The sequence below is a fragment of the Electrophorus electricus genome, chromosome 19, assembly GCF_013358815.1.
Source record: "Electrophorus electricus isolate fEleEle1 chromosome 19, fEleEle1.pri, whole genome shotgun sequence".
In the NCBI taxonomy this organism is placed as follows: Eukaryota; Metazoa; Chordata; class Actinopteri; order Gymnotiformes; family Gymnotidae; genus Electrophorus; species Electrophorus electricus.
The window spans coordinates 8,243,056-8,260,555 of NC_049553.1; the positions used below are offsets into that span (position 1 = coordinate 8,243,056).

Consider the following 17,500-nt stretch of genomic DNA (forward strand, 5'->3'; position numbering starts at 1 on the left):
CATCCCCTACCCTCTGCCTCTACTCCCCATCTCCTACCCTCTGCCTCTACTCCCCTCTACTGCCCCTCGTTCCTTCTCCCTTTTCTCCACCTATACCGCACATAAGCGTGGCTCATTTACACTACTGCTGTTTGATCCCTACAGCTGTGGGAAATGTGTAGGGATGAATGTGTGCGTGGACTGAAGGACTGGTGGATGAATTAGAGGCATATAAATTATAGTAATCTCTCTGTAATCCATAATGTTGGGAATCATTTAGACCTGTAGTACCCAGCTTTATATAATGTGTGCCCACCGTGTTTGTTTCTGTGTGTGTGTGTGTGTGTGTGTGTGTGTGTGTGTGTGTGTGTGTGTGTGTGTGCGTTGGGGGGGGGACTTGGTATGTAATGTAGTGGCGGAGTGTCCAGCTGGGCAGTTGGAACAGCTTTCTGTACTTTCTGTGTTTTTTCTCCAGCCCATCACACACTGTGAGTGCGCACAGTTCGGTTGTGGGAATCCTCCTGGATGCATTTAGCGTCCCCTACTTAAACCCATGTTTCATCTCTCTCTCTCTCTCTCTCTCTCTCCCTTTCTGCCTTTCTCTGTCAAATTCAGTCTCAGTACATACACATACTGTGCTTCTGCTACAACCCCACTGTCCTCAAGACATTGGCACACCCAGATTACCTCAACATAGGTGTGAAAACAGGGTCATACAATGGCCTTATGGGAAGGGTAGACATATATGAGCTGTAGGGTAAGGACCTCCTGACAAAAAGGGAAATAAATGATAGAAATTGATGTGTGTGTGTGTGTGTGTGTGTGTGTGTGTTTGAGAGAGCAAGAGAGCGAAAAAGAGAGAAAACGCTGTTTTTGAACAAACTTCAGTAGCAATGCTTTTTAGCTAGCATTTTACAAGTTATGCCCTCTGACTGCTGTGGCCTGTCTGACCTGTGCATTAAATCATGCGCACACACACACACACACACACTCATACACACACACACACAAACGCACACTCACTCACTCACACAGGGCCATGGGGAGCTTTAACCTTGCTGCCTGATCTTTGGCTTCTAACTTTACTGTAGATGAAAACCTACACAATTTAGCCTTTTTTCATTCGGCTTGTTTATTTAAAAAAAACTGTGTGTACCCAAGGGTAAGAGAGACAGATAAATATATTTATTATATATTTTGACATACCCTGATGTATCATGATTAAAGGAATTATACTCCATTTTTTCCTTGAACATTTGAATCTGCATTTCAACATGGAAAATGTAAATGAACTTGATAAAGTTTAATGTTTAGAAGGGGCCTATTGAAATGAACCCGGCCTTCTCTGCGTGCACACGGGGCCGCGGGTCCTCATCCGCCCCTCCCCTGGCCCTGGGACTCTCCCCTACCTCAACCCCTCCTCCCAAACTTCACGAGGGGCGGGTGGGGTGGGATCCCATTCTCCTAGAAACACTCACCAGCACAAGTGCCTGTACGAGCCACACGGACACATTAGAGCATGTGAACTGTGTGCTTATACAGATATCTTCTTTTCTTTCTCATTTTCTTTTTCCCCTCTTTGCTTCTTTGTACACACATACAGTCTCTCTCTCAATCTCACACACACACACACACACACACACACACACACACATTGCTGTTGCAGAAATATGGAAAGAGATAAAAAGCTGACAGCAGTCATCCATCACTTACTTTCTGACTCAGGAGGAGATGAGAGGTGAAGAGCAGAACGCGGAGGGGAGGAGAGGGGAGGATGGAAGGGAGGGAGAGAGGAGTGGAGAGGAGAGGGGAGCTTGGAGCTATAGATGAAATAGAGGAGTATAGAGAAATGACAGATGGAGAGAGAGAAGAATAAAGTTGAGAAGTGAGAAGCATGAGCAATGCCTCATGAGAATAACACCGAAAAGGGAAAATGGAAAAGAACAAAAAACAAAACAAAACACACGAGCCAAAGGGGAGTCTCGCAAGGACGCAGAATGTGTGGGGTGGGGCGAGGATAACAGCCCTGCTCTCTCGGCCAGCCGGCCGCACGCGCCACTGCTCTGCGTACTCGAGCTGCTCACGCCCGTCGCCTCTCAAAGAACTTGTTCTGTTCTTCCTCGTCTCCTCTGCACCCCACACTCATCCCGTCCATCCCTCCTAAAGGCTGCCATTAAACGAAGAAAATCTCTGGGGGCAAAAAAAAACAAAAAAAACAAACCATTTCCTGGTTGGGCCATTCGCCTTCACCTCTCCCGCTGTTTCCCCTCTGTTACTCAGCTGGATAATGGGAATTGCACCTGAAGATATGAACCCGGTTCTCTCATGGCACCTTCACCTCCGAGTCGTTCCCCCGTCCGTCCGTGCGGAGATACTTATCCACTGGAATGTGCACTATAAACTAATCAGCCAAAGCAGTTCAGCTAAAAGGGGCAAAAGGGTGATGATAAAGGTGTCCTTTGCACGTAATGTGACATGAAATCAGATTTCTATGACAATACGAAATATTTTGTGAGTAGTAAATTGTTGTAATTTAGGGCAAGACATATGCACAATATACTAGTCTTAGAAATAATCACAGCTTACAGGTGACAACTAGTGAGTGATAAATTACTGGGAATCCAGAATGCTTCCTTGAATGCTTCATTTGATTGGTTAGTGGGGCACAGAGACCCTGGAGGTTTATTATGATTTGCAGAGAGTAAAGAGCAATAGGCCAATCATAGGTAAGCGCTGCACTTGAAGAGCCAGTGGCCTGGCAGCGTTGTTTTTCCTGATGTAAAATGAAGGAAAGTGCCTGGCCCTGTAAGCATAGTGATAAATGAGTCTGCACTTTGCATTTAGTTTGTGACTGAGTTGGCATTTGTTACTGTTATTGTTACACATATACCCATGAGTACTCTGTTTTCTCCTTTTTTCTCCCACACACACACACACACATGCACGCGCATGCGCATACAGAAAGCACACAGACACACATGCTTTTCTCTTAAGCAGATATAAACTCTTTGTCTACGTGAACTCTGTTGTCTTGCCACTGGTCGATGCAAGTAGGTGACTGACAAAACTGAGTCTTCTGTCTGATAAGGCTGTATGTGTGTGTGTGTGTGTGTGTGTGTGTGTGTGTGTGTGCAGTGTTTCTGTTTTAAGGGGTAAATTGGTAGATCAGCAATTTTAACATGACAATATCCTAAGAAAATAGTCTGAGCATGGCCTCCAGGTACTCCTGTTCTCCCATTTTCCTATCAATAATCATGATATCCAGCTGCAATGTTAGTGCGCTCTCTCTCTCTCTCTCTCCCTCTGTCTTTTCTCATACATACACAGACATATGCACATCCAGCGAGTCCACCCACACTATATTGGCTCAGTGGGAGATGTTAATGATGTGAAGAGTTTGGTGGAGTCAGACAGGCCCATAATAAAAAACTGAACTGATTATGTATCTCTCTCTCTCTCCCTCCATCCTTCACGTGACCGTCTGGCTCTCCTCATCAGAGTTGTTCCTGCACTGCTACATGCTAACCGCTAATTAACTCGCACTTCATGCACATCCAGGAATAGGGGAGGGGGAGGTGGAGTTCACTGCAGGCCTCGTTAGGCACAGGCAGGAGGAGGCGGGGCCGGGGGGCCGGGGGGCGGAGGGAGGGAATAGAGGGGAGCAAAGTGATGTCTAGTAAGAGGTCGGGTCGCTGGCAGACGGACCAGTGAGACGTACGTAAAACCCATGGGTGTCCTCCGCAGGGAGACAGCCTGAGTGACAGAGAGGGAGCCGACGATAACGAGAGAGAGAGAAAGTGGTTGCATGTGGAGGCGGTTAAAACTCAGGGTGATGGCATTGATGTTGGCATGGCGACAGTGAGCACCCTTACCAGCTTTAGTAACACCCATGCTCTTTTTATAGAGGGGGGGGGGGGGGCAGTAGGCAGAGAGAAGGAGAGAATTCTGCCGTGTGAAGTGTCCTGTCTGTGTGAGCATGAATATGCATAAAGATGATGATACTGTAGGACAAGCGTACCGAAGACACTTCAGCATCGTGCGTGTGTGTGTGTGTGTGTGTGTGTGTGTGTGTGTGTGTGCTGTATGATGAAGGTCCTAATGGCAGGAGGTTTTTGAGGTGTTTTGTGCCATTTATATAGGCAAACCTGGCACACTGGCAAAACTCCTTATGCATGATTATGGGAGAGAGAGAGAGAGAGAGACAGAGAGGAGAAGAGAGAGAGAGTTTGAATATGAAATGGCCCACAAGAGGGGTGAGCTGTAATTATAAATAACTTGTGCACATCCACATTTGCTATTAATTTGTCTGTCTGTTTGCAGTCAGTTCAAATCAAGCCATGCATGGCCAATCAGTTGCCACAGTTTCACAGTCATATGACCAAACGCGCGCTACTCTACTGCTGCCATTCACCTGCTCCCATAGGTCATAATCTGGCTCAGAACAGCCATCTCTGCCTCTGATGGAGCTCAGCATTGCTGGAGTGGAACAGCCATCCATAGTGACTGTGGTGATGGCGCAAGAAAACAAACACAAACAGACGTTACTGCTGCGTCTTTCCAACTCGGTTCTCCTCAGTGTGACACCAAATTAATTTGTGCGGTTGTGCACTCGCGTGTGAAGCATTCGGGTTACATGCAGACCCACGTTACCTTGCATGTCTGTGACTGTCCCAGAACTCAGTCAGCTTGTCATTTCCAGGCGTTCGTCTGTGTGTGTGCGCGCGCGCGCGCGCACGTGTGTGTGTGTGTGTGTGTGTGTGTCCTTGTATGTGGGGTGGGTTTTTCTTGTCAACTTGTCCAGCCTTGGATGTGTATCCTCTATTCAGGACCAGATTGTCTGTGTTTTCATCCTCCCTTCACACACGTGGAGCGGGGCAGGCGTGGGATTTAGGCCGCGTTAGGCCTGCAGTCGCACGCTGGGATCCATTTCAGCGTGGCCGCAAACGTAACGCCTGACTTCATTCTCCTTCTTTCCAGAATGTTCCACGGTGAAGGCCCCTCACCGGAGGCCCTTGCGCGCACACCGCGCTCCTCCCGACATGCTTCACCTGCTGCTGTCGTCCTCCCAGCGACTTCTCTCTCACCTCCCTCCGCTCCTCATCTGTTCATTTCTCCTCTTTGTCTCGTTCTCTTCTCCCCCACGCACGCTTTATCCCTCATTCCAGGTGTGCACGCGTGCGGGGGGTCATGTTCCCTGTTGTCCCGCTGATGATCAGGCCTTTGTTCTCATCCCCCTCTCTCGCCTCCTGCCCCCCCCCCCCTCGAGCTGCGGTGGCGGAGGCGTGGCGCGTGTCCCGCGTGTCCCGCGTGTCCCGCAGCACACCTGTCCCTGTGCCAAGACGGAGAAAAGCATAGAAAGAGAGATGCAGGGGACGCCCGTGGCAGGAGTGGGTTTAAGCACGCTTGTTCCTACCGTGACTACCTCTTCTTTTGTTGTCTCCTGCACTGTTATATTTCTCAGCTGCGCCTCATTGCCTTTTACTCCTTCACTCCTTTTATCTGTACCTCTCTCACTCCTTTGTCACTCCATCACGCCTTGCTCCTCTGCCGCTCTTTCCACCATCACTCCTTCAATCCTTCTCCCTTTCTCACACATTTATGTCTCAGCAACATTCAGGAGGCTTAACTGGTACTTCCTTAGTCCACCCGCCCATGTGTGTCTCCTCTTCCCTGTCTCTGTTTTATCTGTGTGTTCAGTGTGTTCTTACCTCATGCAACAACAGAAACATTGATCGTGCTCCTAAATGTCAGCAGAGTGCCTTCTGGTTTTGTCTTTCTCCCTCTGTCTCGTTCTCCTTTTCTTCCTGCTTCTGTCTCTCTCATCCTTCTTTTCACCTGGTCTGTGTTTCTCTATATTCTCTCTCTGTCTCTCTCACACGCGCAAACACACTCCTTTCACCCCTCCCACCCAGCCCAGATTTCTGTGGTCTCCCGCTTGTCAGTCACCTCAGTCTCAGCCAACGATCTGTCAGAGCACCATAGAGACAGCAGACAAATGAAACAACTTGTGTGTGTGTGTGTGTGTGTGTGTGTGTGTGTGTGAGCGGGTGTGTGATATGCATGTGTATCCCAGACACAGATCATATGGATAATTAGTCGTATGATTGAGATGCCTGTGCTCTGCACAGAGACTGAGAAGTCTGGTTTGCGAGCGTGTAAAACGCCAGGCTTTCATACCCAGCTTTGCCTGCTCCGTTTGTCTCGTTCTCTCTCTCTGCCTGTCCCGCTATCCTTTGGAAAGCACACAGTCCCTCTGTGAGTCCTCCGCTCACTCCTCCAGCCAAAACCAGACATCTTTATCTCTGTCTCACTCTCCTCCCTCTCATCTGCCAAGTGGCATCTGTACTTCAAATGATAGCCTCATCAACATGCACATGCAAGAACGCACAGACATACACACACACACACACACGGGCGCACACACACACACACAGAGAAAAATGCACTCATGCAAACTAACCTGTTTCCCAGGCACTTTGAGACTCGTACGTAGAATATTCCTAAGGAAAAAGGAAGCGTGACCAGTCACTTTAAAAGAGAAGAGACCTTCTTTCTTTCCTTCACACTCCCTCTCTATCTATCCCTCCTTCTCTTTTCTCTCTCTATCGCTCCCTCACCAGCTGTATGCAGCTGAGTATCTTCAGAGGACAATCGCCTCTTTTTTTCATCTCTCTCTCGCTCTCTCTTCCACCGTTGATTGAATCTTAAGTCATTTTTAATCCCAGGGGAACAGAACAGGTATCCAGCGGTCACCCGCACCAGGGCAGGCAGGACGGGCGGAAAAAAAAAAGCCAAGAGACCCGCTAGCCGAGATGAAAAGGGCTAGATGTTATCAGGGCAGTCTCCAGAGTGGCGGGTATTTTTAGAGGCTTTAAATCTTCGCACTTCTCGTTCTCTCTCCCAGAGGTCTTGCCTTCATTCTTGTGTCTGTTTATCCCCGGCTTGTCATAACTAATTTGCTGACATTTATTCCCTTACCCCCTCTCCTCCGCCAAAGCGCACGAGAGCGGGAGAGGAGCGTCTGTGCTCCGTGCCTCAGCTACGTTGCCTGATACCGAGAGAGAGCAGGAGGAGGAGCAGAGCCAGAAAGCGAGGGGGGGGGGGAGAGATGCCTGCGGTATTTGGCTGAGGAGCAGTGATAGCAGAGGAGCGAAAGGAGGAGGAGGAAGAGGAGGAGGAGGAGAGCAGCGATGGAGATCAGGGTAGAGGGAGGGAGGAGGACGCAGATAAAGCAGCACTTCAGAGTCGGGGGAAGGAAAAGCCTCCCCACAGTGCAGCACTCTGCTGCTGGAAACTACTGCTTAATTGTGGAGTTGTGTGCGCGCACGCGTGTGTGTGCGCGCGTGTGTGCGCGCGTGTGTGTGCGGGTGTGCGCGCGCGCGTGTGTGCGCGCGTGTGTGTTTGTGTTCGTCCGTGCAGCAATGCATTCCATAATGCACAGACCACGCAGGAGGGATCAAAGAGTGATGCGTCATTTTCTTTCAATAACACCGGTGTGCTAACATGAGCGAGCGTGATATCTGTGTGCATATCTGTGATGCCTGTATGCGCTTGCCTGCATGTGTGCGTGCTTTTGTGCATGTGTGCGTCTGTGCGGGCGCTTGCGTGCGTCTGTGTGCGTGTGTGTGCATGCATGGACTTTAGCTGTCCTTTAGCTATCTCTTTGTGTGTGTGTGTGTGTGTGTGTGTGTGTGTGCGCACACATGCGTGTGCACGTTTGTATCTGTCTGTCACTGTGGTATATTTGCCTTGTCTTATTAGCCCATATTGGTATAGGTGATGTATGAACAGTCCAAATTTACATTTAGGCTGTGAAAGACAAGTATATGCACAACACCCAATAAGAGAGAGTGATGGCTCAGAAGAAAGAGGTTTAGAAATTCAGTTCCACTTTCATTCCTTGAGAAAATGTCTGTCCACAGTGGATGCAATTCATTTTATACACGTGTCTCTCCACACACACCTGACTGTAGACGTTTACTTGCTCGTGGTGTAGCGGTGACACCATGCCATGGCTGTCACGACATTTGCAGTCATCTGTAGAACAACACTGCTCAGCCTCCACATTTAACACTCCTAACACAGTGTTTAAGAGCTCAGGAATTTTCAAACATTTATTTTCACACCTAACAGAAGGATGCTCACGCCATTTGAGTGTGTGTGTGTGTGTGTGTTTCTGTGTGTATGTTTCCACGTGCGTTGACTCAGTAGTCATCTTCTCTATATTTAGTTCAAATTGCAGAAAGTGTAGCAGTAAATCAAACAACACTTGCTCAAAATGCGCTCAGCGAGACGCCACATGGCTCAGAGCTCCTGACAGGCCGAAAGGGGTATCGTAATGAGCGTACTCTCTCGTTGGGTCCAGCAGGTCCAGCCCTAACCGCGGAACTCGCCACGTCTGCGATCGGCTTGAGTGTTGCCAAATAACACTCCAGCCTGGACATCCTCAGAGAGCCCTTAAAGGAAATATGCAAATGAGAATTAAGTCAAGAGGGCGCCTGGAATAACAGGCACATTTGACTCAAGTGTGAGAACTTTATTAGAATGTATTTAAGGCTTCACCTGCGCTGTTATTTCATTGATAACTTGTATATGATCTTAGAAATTACGGCAAATTTGAACCCCGAAGCAATATTTTCTCTCTCCAGTGGCTCATTTTCGGTGCGTTTGGCTCATTCCAGATTATTATCCCTGGTTTTGTGCTAGGACGTAACAGTTGGGCGCTGAAGCCTTCCGAGGGCTTGCTCATTAAGACATAATGGTTTAAGCAATCGTCTGCGTGCCAGGTTGACCTCCGTTCCGCCACTTAGTCGGCCGCACTGAAGCAGGTCCAGAAGCGCCAGCAGCACCGCGGCCCTGCTGTGCCTAGCCGGTTTGCTCTCGTATTGCGCTGGGCCACCACGAGGGAATCGTCGCAATAAGTTAACCGCACACACCGCGTTCATCGGGAAGGCAGATGGGCAGCGAGCTATTTAAATGGAGCATTTGCGTCCAAGGAAGAGGCCCCCGTGTGCTGTGCCCCGGCCCCACTTCAGCACCGTGGACAGCGCTCTGCGGGGACGTGCGGGCGGGGTGCGGAGTCACATCGCCAGCGCAGGTGCGCGCAGGCCCGTGCACGTGAGGGGATCTAAGATGGGCATGTGGCGTTTTCTAAGGACGTGTCTCCTTGCATTATTGATGTTGGCCTCCGGCCACCAGCTCCCCCTCGTTAGCTCCGTGTTAAGCTTTCAGAGGGGACATGAGGCTTCAGTCTTCGCCTCACGGTGGGCTGCAGAGTGCAGATTAAGGGAGGGGATGCGCCCCGATCGCATGCCCTCAGTTGCCACCTTGCCGGCGCTTTGTGCACACCCGTGCGTGTTTGGCACCAATGCTTCTCACCCCATCACCATCTTTGCCTTTCGGCTGGGTTGTGTTCTGTTCTCCTTAACATTCCAAGTCACCTTGTCATGCTTGTACTGACAACTAGGCACTCTCCTCTCTCTCTCTCTCTCTCTCTCTCTCTCTCTCTCTCTCTCTCTCTCTCTCTCTCTCTCTCGCTCTCTCTCTCGCTCTCTCTCTCGCTCCCTCTCTCGTTCTCTCTCTCTCTCTCTCGCTCTCTCTCTCGCTCTCTCTCTCGCTCCCTCTCTCGTTCTCTCTGACTCTCTCTTCATCTCTCTCTCTCTCCCTCTTCTTTCTTTCTCTCTCTCTTTGTCCCAAGCTGCTATAGCTCTCTGACCTCTTGAACAAATCAATACAGAAAAAGTAATTACACCCAAAGCAAATCTGAAGTCCAGCATGTCACTCGGTGTTTGTGTGTGTGTGTGTGTGTGTGTGTGTGTGTGTGTGTATTCTCACATATTTCCAAGTAATGACGTGTGTATGGTATTAGACGTGTGTATGAGCTGTCGTAATGCAGGTTACTGTTTATCATGCGTTGATATGCCTCAGTGCTTCAGAGATTGAGTCTGGTACAGAAAGAATGACTGGTAGATTTAGTTACAGATTATTTGACAGGCTCCTATTCGTGGCCTAATCCCTTGCAAAATAAAATCTAGCAAATCTTTGTGTGTGTGTTTTATGCATTCAGGTGAATGTTTGTATGCGTGATTTGTGTGTGTGTGTGTGTGTACATGAGCTGTTGTCAGTTACCCAGGCAACGCACCGTGTCTAAAGAGAGAGCTGTCTAATGTTCGTGCTTTGTGTGTGTACACGGGCACTTACGGTTTGGGAGACCAATGTTCGAGTGGCTCTATTTACTGATAACTTATAGTGGAAAAACTCATGCTCTCTTATTGCTGTGGACTTAAATCAGACTCTCAATCTATCTGACATCACAGAGATAGAGAGAAAAACTCCACCCTCATGGCATCAGCTAGAGATTTTCTCCATTGTGAGGTTAGTGTGTGCGCATCTGTGTGCGTGTGTGTGTGTTTGTGTGTGTGATTTGAGGTGCTGCGCTGGTTTTACTGGATTGGCCACAAAATCCTGACCTCTTCAGTTGAGTGTGTAGCTCATGTGTATGTGAATGCGGGGCACTGAGCCTGTGAGAAGGAATACTGAGTATTGAACATGTAGATAATGATGATATTGATTTGTGCCTTCTGGTAGTGCTTAAGAGTCGTACATTTTATTAAGACCTTTTTTTTTTTTACCCTCTTTCTCTGTATGTGTTTGTGTGTGTACTGAAAATTGTGACATCTGATTTTTTTTTTTTTTTTTTTTAAATCATATTGTCCATCTGTACATGTCTAGACAGTCAAATTGGTTGTGCCAATTTCATTGTTAGAGATGGAAACACCAGAGAAGGCAGTCCGTGTCCTGGTTATCGTAGCTGGCTGCCAGGGTTTGCTCTACAGTGACTGGCATATTTATAAAGCATTCCCAAAGCTTCTGCTTCTGTCTGCTCTTTGTATTCTCACGTCTATTCTCACACACGTGTGCATGCATACATGGATAAATCTCTCACACCTTCTCCCTCTCTTTCACACTCACACACACACACACACACACACACACACACACACACACACACACACGGAATATAATTCTGAAAAGCACTGCATGAAGTATATTTATTGGGGTCTGGACTTCCAGGATAATAAGTTTTGACACTGAGTAAAAATCACGTCCAATTTAAATATCATACCGTGCACTTGGTATGGAAAGGTCCCTGAGTATTTAGATTTAAGTCCCATAATTTCCATGTGCCATCGATGGTCACAGGTCCCTGAGAACCTGCTGGGCCACATGGCAACCGGGAGGGTGTGTTCAGGGTGTGTTCTCTGGGCAGAGGTGCAGGACCACTGATTCACAGCCTCACCCACCTCCACACTGGTGCCTCTGAGCTGTGACGCTATGTGACAGAAAGACAAACCTGCAAAATAAAATTGAACAATCAGAAAATAAGAAGCAGGCTAGATGCATAGGTGTTTTGTTTTTGGAGATGTCGTTCCAGTAAGTCAGAATCCACTATGTCATATTCCTAGTCATGAACAGGTGTTTTGTATACCCTTTATATAAACGGCCAGGTTCTGAGAGTGGCCGCAGGTGAGTTAAGGGCCGAGTCAGTTCAGTGCGGGTGCAGTGCTGGGCGTGACTCACTGTGATCCTGTGCTGCAGCCCTGACTGACGGTGATCCTGTGCTGCAGCGCTGACTCACTGTGATCCTGTGCTGCAGCGCTGACTCACTGTGATCCTCTGCTGCAGCCTTGACTCACTGTGATCCTGTGCTGCAGCCCTGACTGACGGTGATCCTGTGCTGCAGCCCTGACTGACGGTGATCCTGTGCTGCAGCGCTGACTCACTGTGATCCTCTGCTGCAGCCTTGACTCACTGTGATCCTGTGCTGCAGCCCTGACTCACTGTGATCCTGTGCTGCAGCGCTGACTCACTGTGACTCACTGTGATCCTCTGCTGCAGCGCTGACTCACGGTGATCCTGTGCTGCAGCGCTGACTCACTGTGATCCTCTGCTGCAGCGCTGACTCGCTGTGATCTGTGCTGCAGCCCTGACTGACAGTGATCCTGTGCTGCAGCCCTGACTCACTGTGATCCTCTGCTGCAGCCCTGACTCACTGTGATCCTCTGCTGCAGCCCTGACTCACTGTGATCCTCTGCTGCAGCCCTGACTCACTGTGATCCTGTGCTGCAGCGCTGACTCACTGTGATCCTGTGCTGCAGCCCTGACTCACTGTGATCCTGTGCTGCAGCGCTGACTCACTGTGATCCTGTGCTGCATCCCTGACTCACTGTGATCCTGTGCTGGGAGGAGGGTATGCAATTCCATGTCTATGCCCCTGTAGATGGTATGAAGAAGTCTAGGCACTCTCAGTGCCTGGTACACTGAGTATGGTACAGCCTGGTATGCTGCTAAACTGACATAGCATCCATTTGTCACCGTGTTTGTTTTAGATGTGTTTGTGTTATGTAAAGGATGTAGTAAATTGATTTTAAATGTGTGTGCTTTTATTTATGCATCGATGGTTTCTGCATTGATGTTTGCTTCTGTGAGCTGCTTTACACCTGTGCTAATCACATCAATATACATAATTTATGGATAGGTGTAAATATGGTATGTGGAGGTGTGGGTGTGTGTATGTATGATATATCCTACAGTTTTACAATATCTCTCTCGCTCAATCTATCTATCTCTCTTTCTCTGTCTCTCCATCAGACAAACATTCCATTCCTGCAGAACGTTCTGAGTAATCATCAGTTTTTGTACAGTACAGTGGACACACAATTTATAGATGAGAATCAGGACCTGTTTAACCTCAGACGTACTCAAAACCGTGCACAGAAACTGCTGCATTATCTGGGTGGGTGCACGCTTTATTGCTCTTTCATTCTGCTCTGCAGTATATCTAATTCGTTTGCTTAACAGTGACCATGTATATATAAATAGATAGTGGGAGTGGGGGATGTTGCTGTGGGTGTGTGACTGATAACATGTTCATCACATGTTTTCAGGACATGTGATGGTGAATGGGCCAACCACTCCCATCCCAGTTCAAGCCAAGCCTTCTTCAACAGACCCTGTCATCCCTCCTGTTCCTATGGGTACGAGCACACACACACACACTCACCCACTTACATTCGCACAGAGGCACTCAGTGGTTTACTTATTCAGTGTTATAAAATGAAAGCCATTCTGCCTGAATGGTTCCTAAAATGTGATCACATCATCTTCTAGCGTCTAGTCTTATTTAACAAAGAAATACAAACATTTTCCATCCCCATATCTTCATATTTCTATAACTATGTGGTTTAAGCAGTCAAGGTCATGCAGGCTGGAAAAAGTGTGTGGATCTCCAGGGAAATGACCCGTTTATGAAAGCAGGCAGATTTCAATCAATTCAGACGTAGGCTTGACCTGCCATATAAAAAAAAAAAAACTGTTTGGGTTGCTCATCACAACAGATTTTATTGCAATATGTGCAACATGGTGCAATGTAACTCAGTCAAATGATATTATAGAGGACATTGCAAGGAGACCTTCTGTGGGTCATAAGACTGCGGGGGGATTACGAAAGGATTTGGAAAGACTTAGGCCTCTGACCATCCACAGACAAGCACAGCCATTTGTGCACAGTGGAAGTTTGTGTATGACTGGGCATCCTAGCCAGACCAGCGCAAGCGTCCACTGCAGAACCCTCAGACGAGAGACGAGATGTTTGGGGTGACTGCAACAGAGCTACCGGCATCTCTCGTGCTCCGTAACATCCGTGTTCACGAGTGGACCGTGAGAACGCTGAGCGGTATAATTCTCTGCTTCTACTGCCCCTCTCAGGTTTTCTATTTACTGTGTTGCTGGTGGAGCAGTGCTCTTTGAACACATGACATGAAGCCTGAGCTTCCCGGTAAATGCACCGGGAGTTTTATTCATGGCTGTTTCCTATGAAGCGCAGGGTAGCGCAGAAGAGCAAAGCTCGGTGCCACCTGAGAAGCGTGTTGGTGTGTAACGGCGCGGGGTTGCCCGGCCAGCTCGGGGCTTGGCACCACTGACGGGCCGGCGAGATCCAAGCCGCACACGAGCAGAAGGTTATGGCATTTTATGCGTGATCTTAAAAATAAACAGTTCTCGGGTCACACAGCCTGGGAAAACGCAGGAGTAAATCAAAAACCAGAATGGCTGAAATAGAAGCGGTTCTGTTTTTTTCTTTCCAATGGCGAAGTCAGAAGTGCTGACCCCAGACCCGCTGAAGCGCTGAGGCACTGGCGGTTCAAGACTTTCAAATGTTCTACTTAAACCGATGCAGCAGGGTACCGAGGGACATGCCCAGCTCTGGTCTCCAGGTCACAATGCCTTTGGCTGAAGACACTGGAAGGACTATAAGAGTTTACATCCTTTTCCCATCGGTCACCTTGATTAAACCATTTGTTGCTTGTTACATTATGTCCTTATTTATCATTAAGATTTTAAATTATAATAAGTGACATGAAGGGAGAAATCTATGTAATTCTGTAAAAACTGTAAATTATGTAGACTATAAATGATCCTCTCTCAAAGTCCCGTAATGTGTATATGACAGCAGAACTATGCTACTGCTCAACCGCATAAGAGAAGAGGCTCTGAAACATTCTGATTAGCCTAGCTTTAAAAAAAAAAACAAATGCCATACTGCCACTGCTACCCCCCCCCACACACACACACACACACGCGCGCACACACACGCACATGGATACACACAAACATGCATGCATGTGTGGCAGGACACACACACACACACACCCACCCCCACACCCACCCACAGGCCTGGCTGAGTGACAGTGGGTTCTGCCTCCGCTGTCCTGTGCTCCGTGGCTGTGCCCGGGTGGGCGACAGTGTGATGATGCCGGTCTAATCCCATCCTTCAGCTCTCTTTCTGCCAGATGAAAGAGAAGACCCGGCCACATTAGAAATCTCATTACAGGGGTTTAGGGGTGTGTGTGTGTGTGTGTGTGTGTGTGTGTGTGTGTGTGTGTGTGTGTGTGTGTGTGTATGCTACATGAAATGCTCCACTGTGTCTGTGTGTGTGTGTGTGTGTGTGTGTGTGCTACATGAAATGCTCCACTGTGTCTGTGTGTGTGTGTGTATGTGTGTGTGTGTGTGTGTGTGTGTGTGTGTGTGCATCTGCTCGGGGATGGGGGGGGTTTGGGGGGGGGGGATATATGTGAGTGTGTGTACCTCATGTAGTGAATTTGCAGGTTTGTCTTTTTTATTGTTTGCTTAGTATGTGGGAGTATTACAGCATGTGTGTGTTTGTATGTGTTCTTTTCCGCCTGGAATTCAGTAGGACTATATGTGTCTAGGTGTGTCGTAGAATGAGAAATGTATGTGTACGTGTGTATCTGTGTAAGTAGGTCGTATCTGTAATAGGTGTAGACCAAGCCTATTGGGATATTCCAGAGTCCCATTTTTGTGTATGTTTGTTGGGGGGTGGGCCTCTGTGCGTGTGCGTGTGTGTGTGTGTGTGTGTGTATGAGTAGCACTCACAAATGCATTAAATAGGCTTATGACTCTATACTTGCAACCATACAGCTTGCAAAGCTTTATTCTGCAGAAATTATCCAAAACTGAAACACCCTCACATTTAAACTTAATCTCATAATCTCATACTGTGTGTGTGTGTATGTGTGTGTGTGTGTGTGTGTGTGTAGGGGAGCCGCCAGCGGGTTTCCGTGAGGTCCTGCTGAAGGAGGGTCCTGCAGGTTTTGCCCGAGCGGTGAGGCAGCACCGGGGTCTGCTCCTCATGGACACCACTTTCAGAGACGCCCACCAGTCCCTTCTGGCCACACGGGTCAGAACCCACGACCTCAAAAAGATCACCCCATATGTGGCCCACAACTTCAGCAAGCTCTTCAGTGTGGAGAACTGGGGAGGTGAGGCTGACATTTTCCTATTACTGAGTCTGTAATTAACATCTTGTGCGTTATCTTCTTCACATACCTTTGCAATCACACACACACACACACCAGACACACTTCCTGCACACTTAATGTTGACCTTTATTTCATACGCGGTACTCACGTTGAGATCATCATCACAGTTCAGCCCTGGCCAAGAAGTCAATAGATAAGCAGGACAGGAAGTCAGAGTAGCTCTGGGCGGAGCCAGTACACTACACCAGCCCTATTGCAGCAGCTGAACTGGGCATGTGGCAGCTCCCACAACCCCCTGCTACTGCTGGTCTCTGTCAACACACACCGAGAAGTAAGAGGCAGAGAGAGGATGGGCTTCTGTACAGAAGAATACTAGTGTGTCAGTCTCCTCTCTGTAAAAACCAACAAACAAAAAGACTATTATCCAATAGGGAATTCAGCAATGGGTTAACAAGGCATGACTTGGCTCAGTGTCACAGTAGCATAACACGAATGTGGCAGAGTACGAGTGAGAATATAATTCTCTGCACAAGGATTCGCGTGTCAGACTTCTCAATGTAAAAAGGGCCAATTTAGCATTTGATGTTGAATGCAGTAATGGGTTAACAAGGCAGCACTGCTCAATCTGCCAGCAGCGTAATAACTAGAATTCCAACCAAAATGCAGGGCCGTGATGTTGTGACAGGAGAGTCAGGTGCTATTTCTGCTGTACAGACCTGTAATAAAGCTAAAAACAAGAAGACGACAAACCTGTGCTAGAAGTAGTCTGGTATTTGCAGATGTGTTGTTTCAGATGTGTTAGATGTTGCATCATTTTCAAACATAGCCGTGAGTTGGCCGAGGTTGATCTTAATTAGTATGGACCTCCCAGTTTCCCTGCCTGCACAGACGTAACACATGGAAGGACTGAGTGTTCTTGGCATAACCTTTGATCTTTGGTTGGGCATTCACCCGTGGACCAGAACAAAAGCTGCAAACACACACACAGAGACTCCAGCAAAGTCTGCGCGCGCTCGCCTGAATGGAAATTGTTTAGCTGATTATTTCCAATGCACAACTTCTCCCTGTCTCCCCCTGACGAAGTCCTTGGTTGCCATGGCAGTACGGTTCAGATCACTGTCTTGTTGCACAGTAATTCGCAGTGTAATGAGTCTGGGGGTATTTTCCTCAGATGGGGCCGGAGCAGGGTTCCACGCCACACCTTTGCCCTTCTCCTGCATCATCAGGCGTGATTGCATAACTAGCCATGAACCTGCTTTTACAGATGAGATGCTTTGAATTATCCGATTTATTCTGTCTTTCCTCTCACTTTCACAATCTTTGTCTGGTCCTGGGTCCATCTCCCTGGTTCTGGTTAAGTGTGTGGCGGAAACTTTGCAGTCTTGGTTCGGTCTGTTTTGGGCTGGCAGATTGTCTGGTCTTCCGGTTGATTCTGATAAGGGGTATTAACTTTACGCTATAGCTTTCTTAATTATATACTTAATATAAACCATAATATCCTTTTAACGTGCATAATATACTTAATAAAGTCTCAGTACACTGATACCATATTACTAATTCATGTTAATCTGAAATGGAGGGACTGAGTACAGAAAGTGATATTCCAAAATGATGAACCACTATGTCCCCAAATACCTAGAACTGTAATGTGAGATTTTTGGCTTAATGCAGGGCACTGACTT

At 48.0% G+C, this 17,500-nt stretch overlaps 2 protein-coding genes across 14 annotated transcripts in view; one reads left to right on the forward strand and one right to left on the reverse strand.

Annotated features, from left to right (window-relative positions):
• The window catches only part of LOC113573492 (leucine-rich repeat and fibronectin type-III domain-containing protein 4), a 19,635-nt gene extending 12,612 nt beyond the window's left edge, over positions 1 to 7,023 (reverse strand). For 3 of the 12 annotated variants that reach the window (XM_027003782.2, XM_027003785.2, XM_027003784.2), the window contains exons 1-3: positions 6,440 to 7,023; positions 4,630 to 5,308; positions 4,391 to 4,482 (exon numbers count right to left, since the gene is read on the reverse strand). In XM_027003782.2, the coding sequence (XP_026859583.2) occupies positions 4,391 to 4,400 (10 nt within the window). In that variant the 5' untranslated portion in view covers positions 4,401 to 4,482; positions 4,630 to 5,308; positions 6,440 to 7,023. Of the gene's footprint in view, positions 1 to 1,431; positions 2,170 to 2,279; positions 2,403 to 4,390; positions 4,483 to 4,629; positions 5,309 to 6,439 lie in introns of those variants that run through there. The other 9 variants (XM_027003783.2, XM_027003788.2, XM_027003787.2 and 6 more) reach the window with 7 other exon arrangements.
• The window catches only part of pcxb (pyruvate carboxylase b), a 136,807-nt gene that overhangs the window by 81,359 nt on the left and 37,948 nt on the right, over positions 1 to 17,500 (forward strand). For both annotated transcript variants that reach the window (XM_035519670.1, XM_035519671.1), the window contains exons 11-13: positions 12,631 to 12,775; positions 12,927 to 13,016; positions 15,597 to 15,818. In XM_035519670.1, the coding sequence (XP_035375563.1) occupies positions 12,631 to 12,775; positions 12,927 to 13,016; positions 15,597 to 15,818 (457 nt within the window). The remainder of the gene's footprint in view (positions 1 to 12,630; positions 12,776 to 12,926; positions 13,017 to 15,596; positions 15,819 to 17,500) is intronic.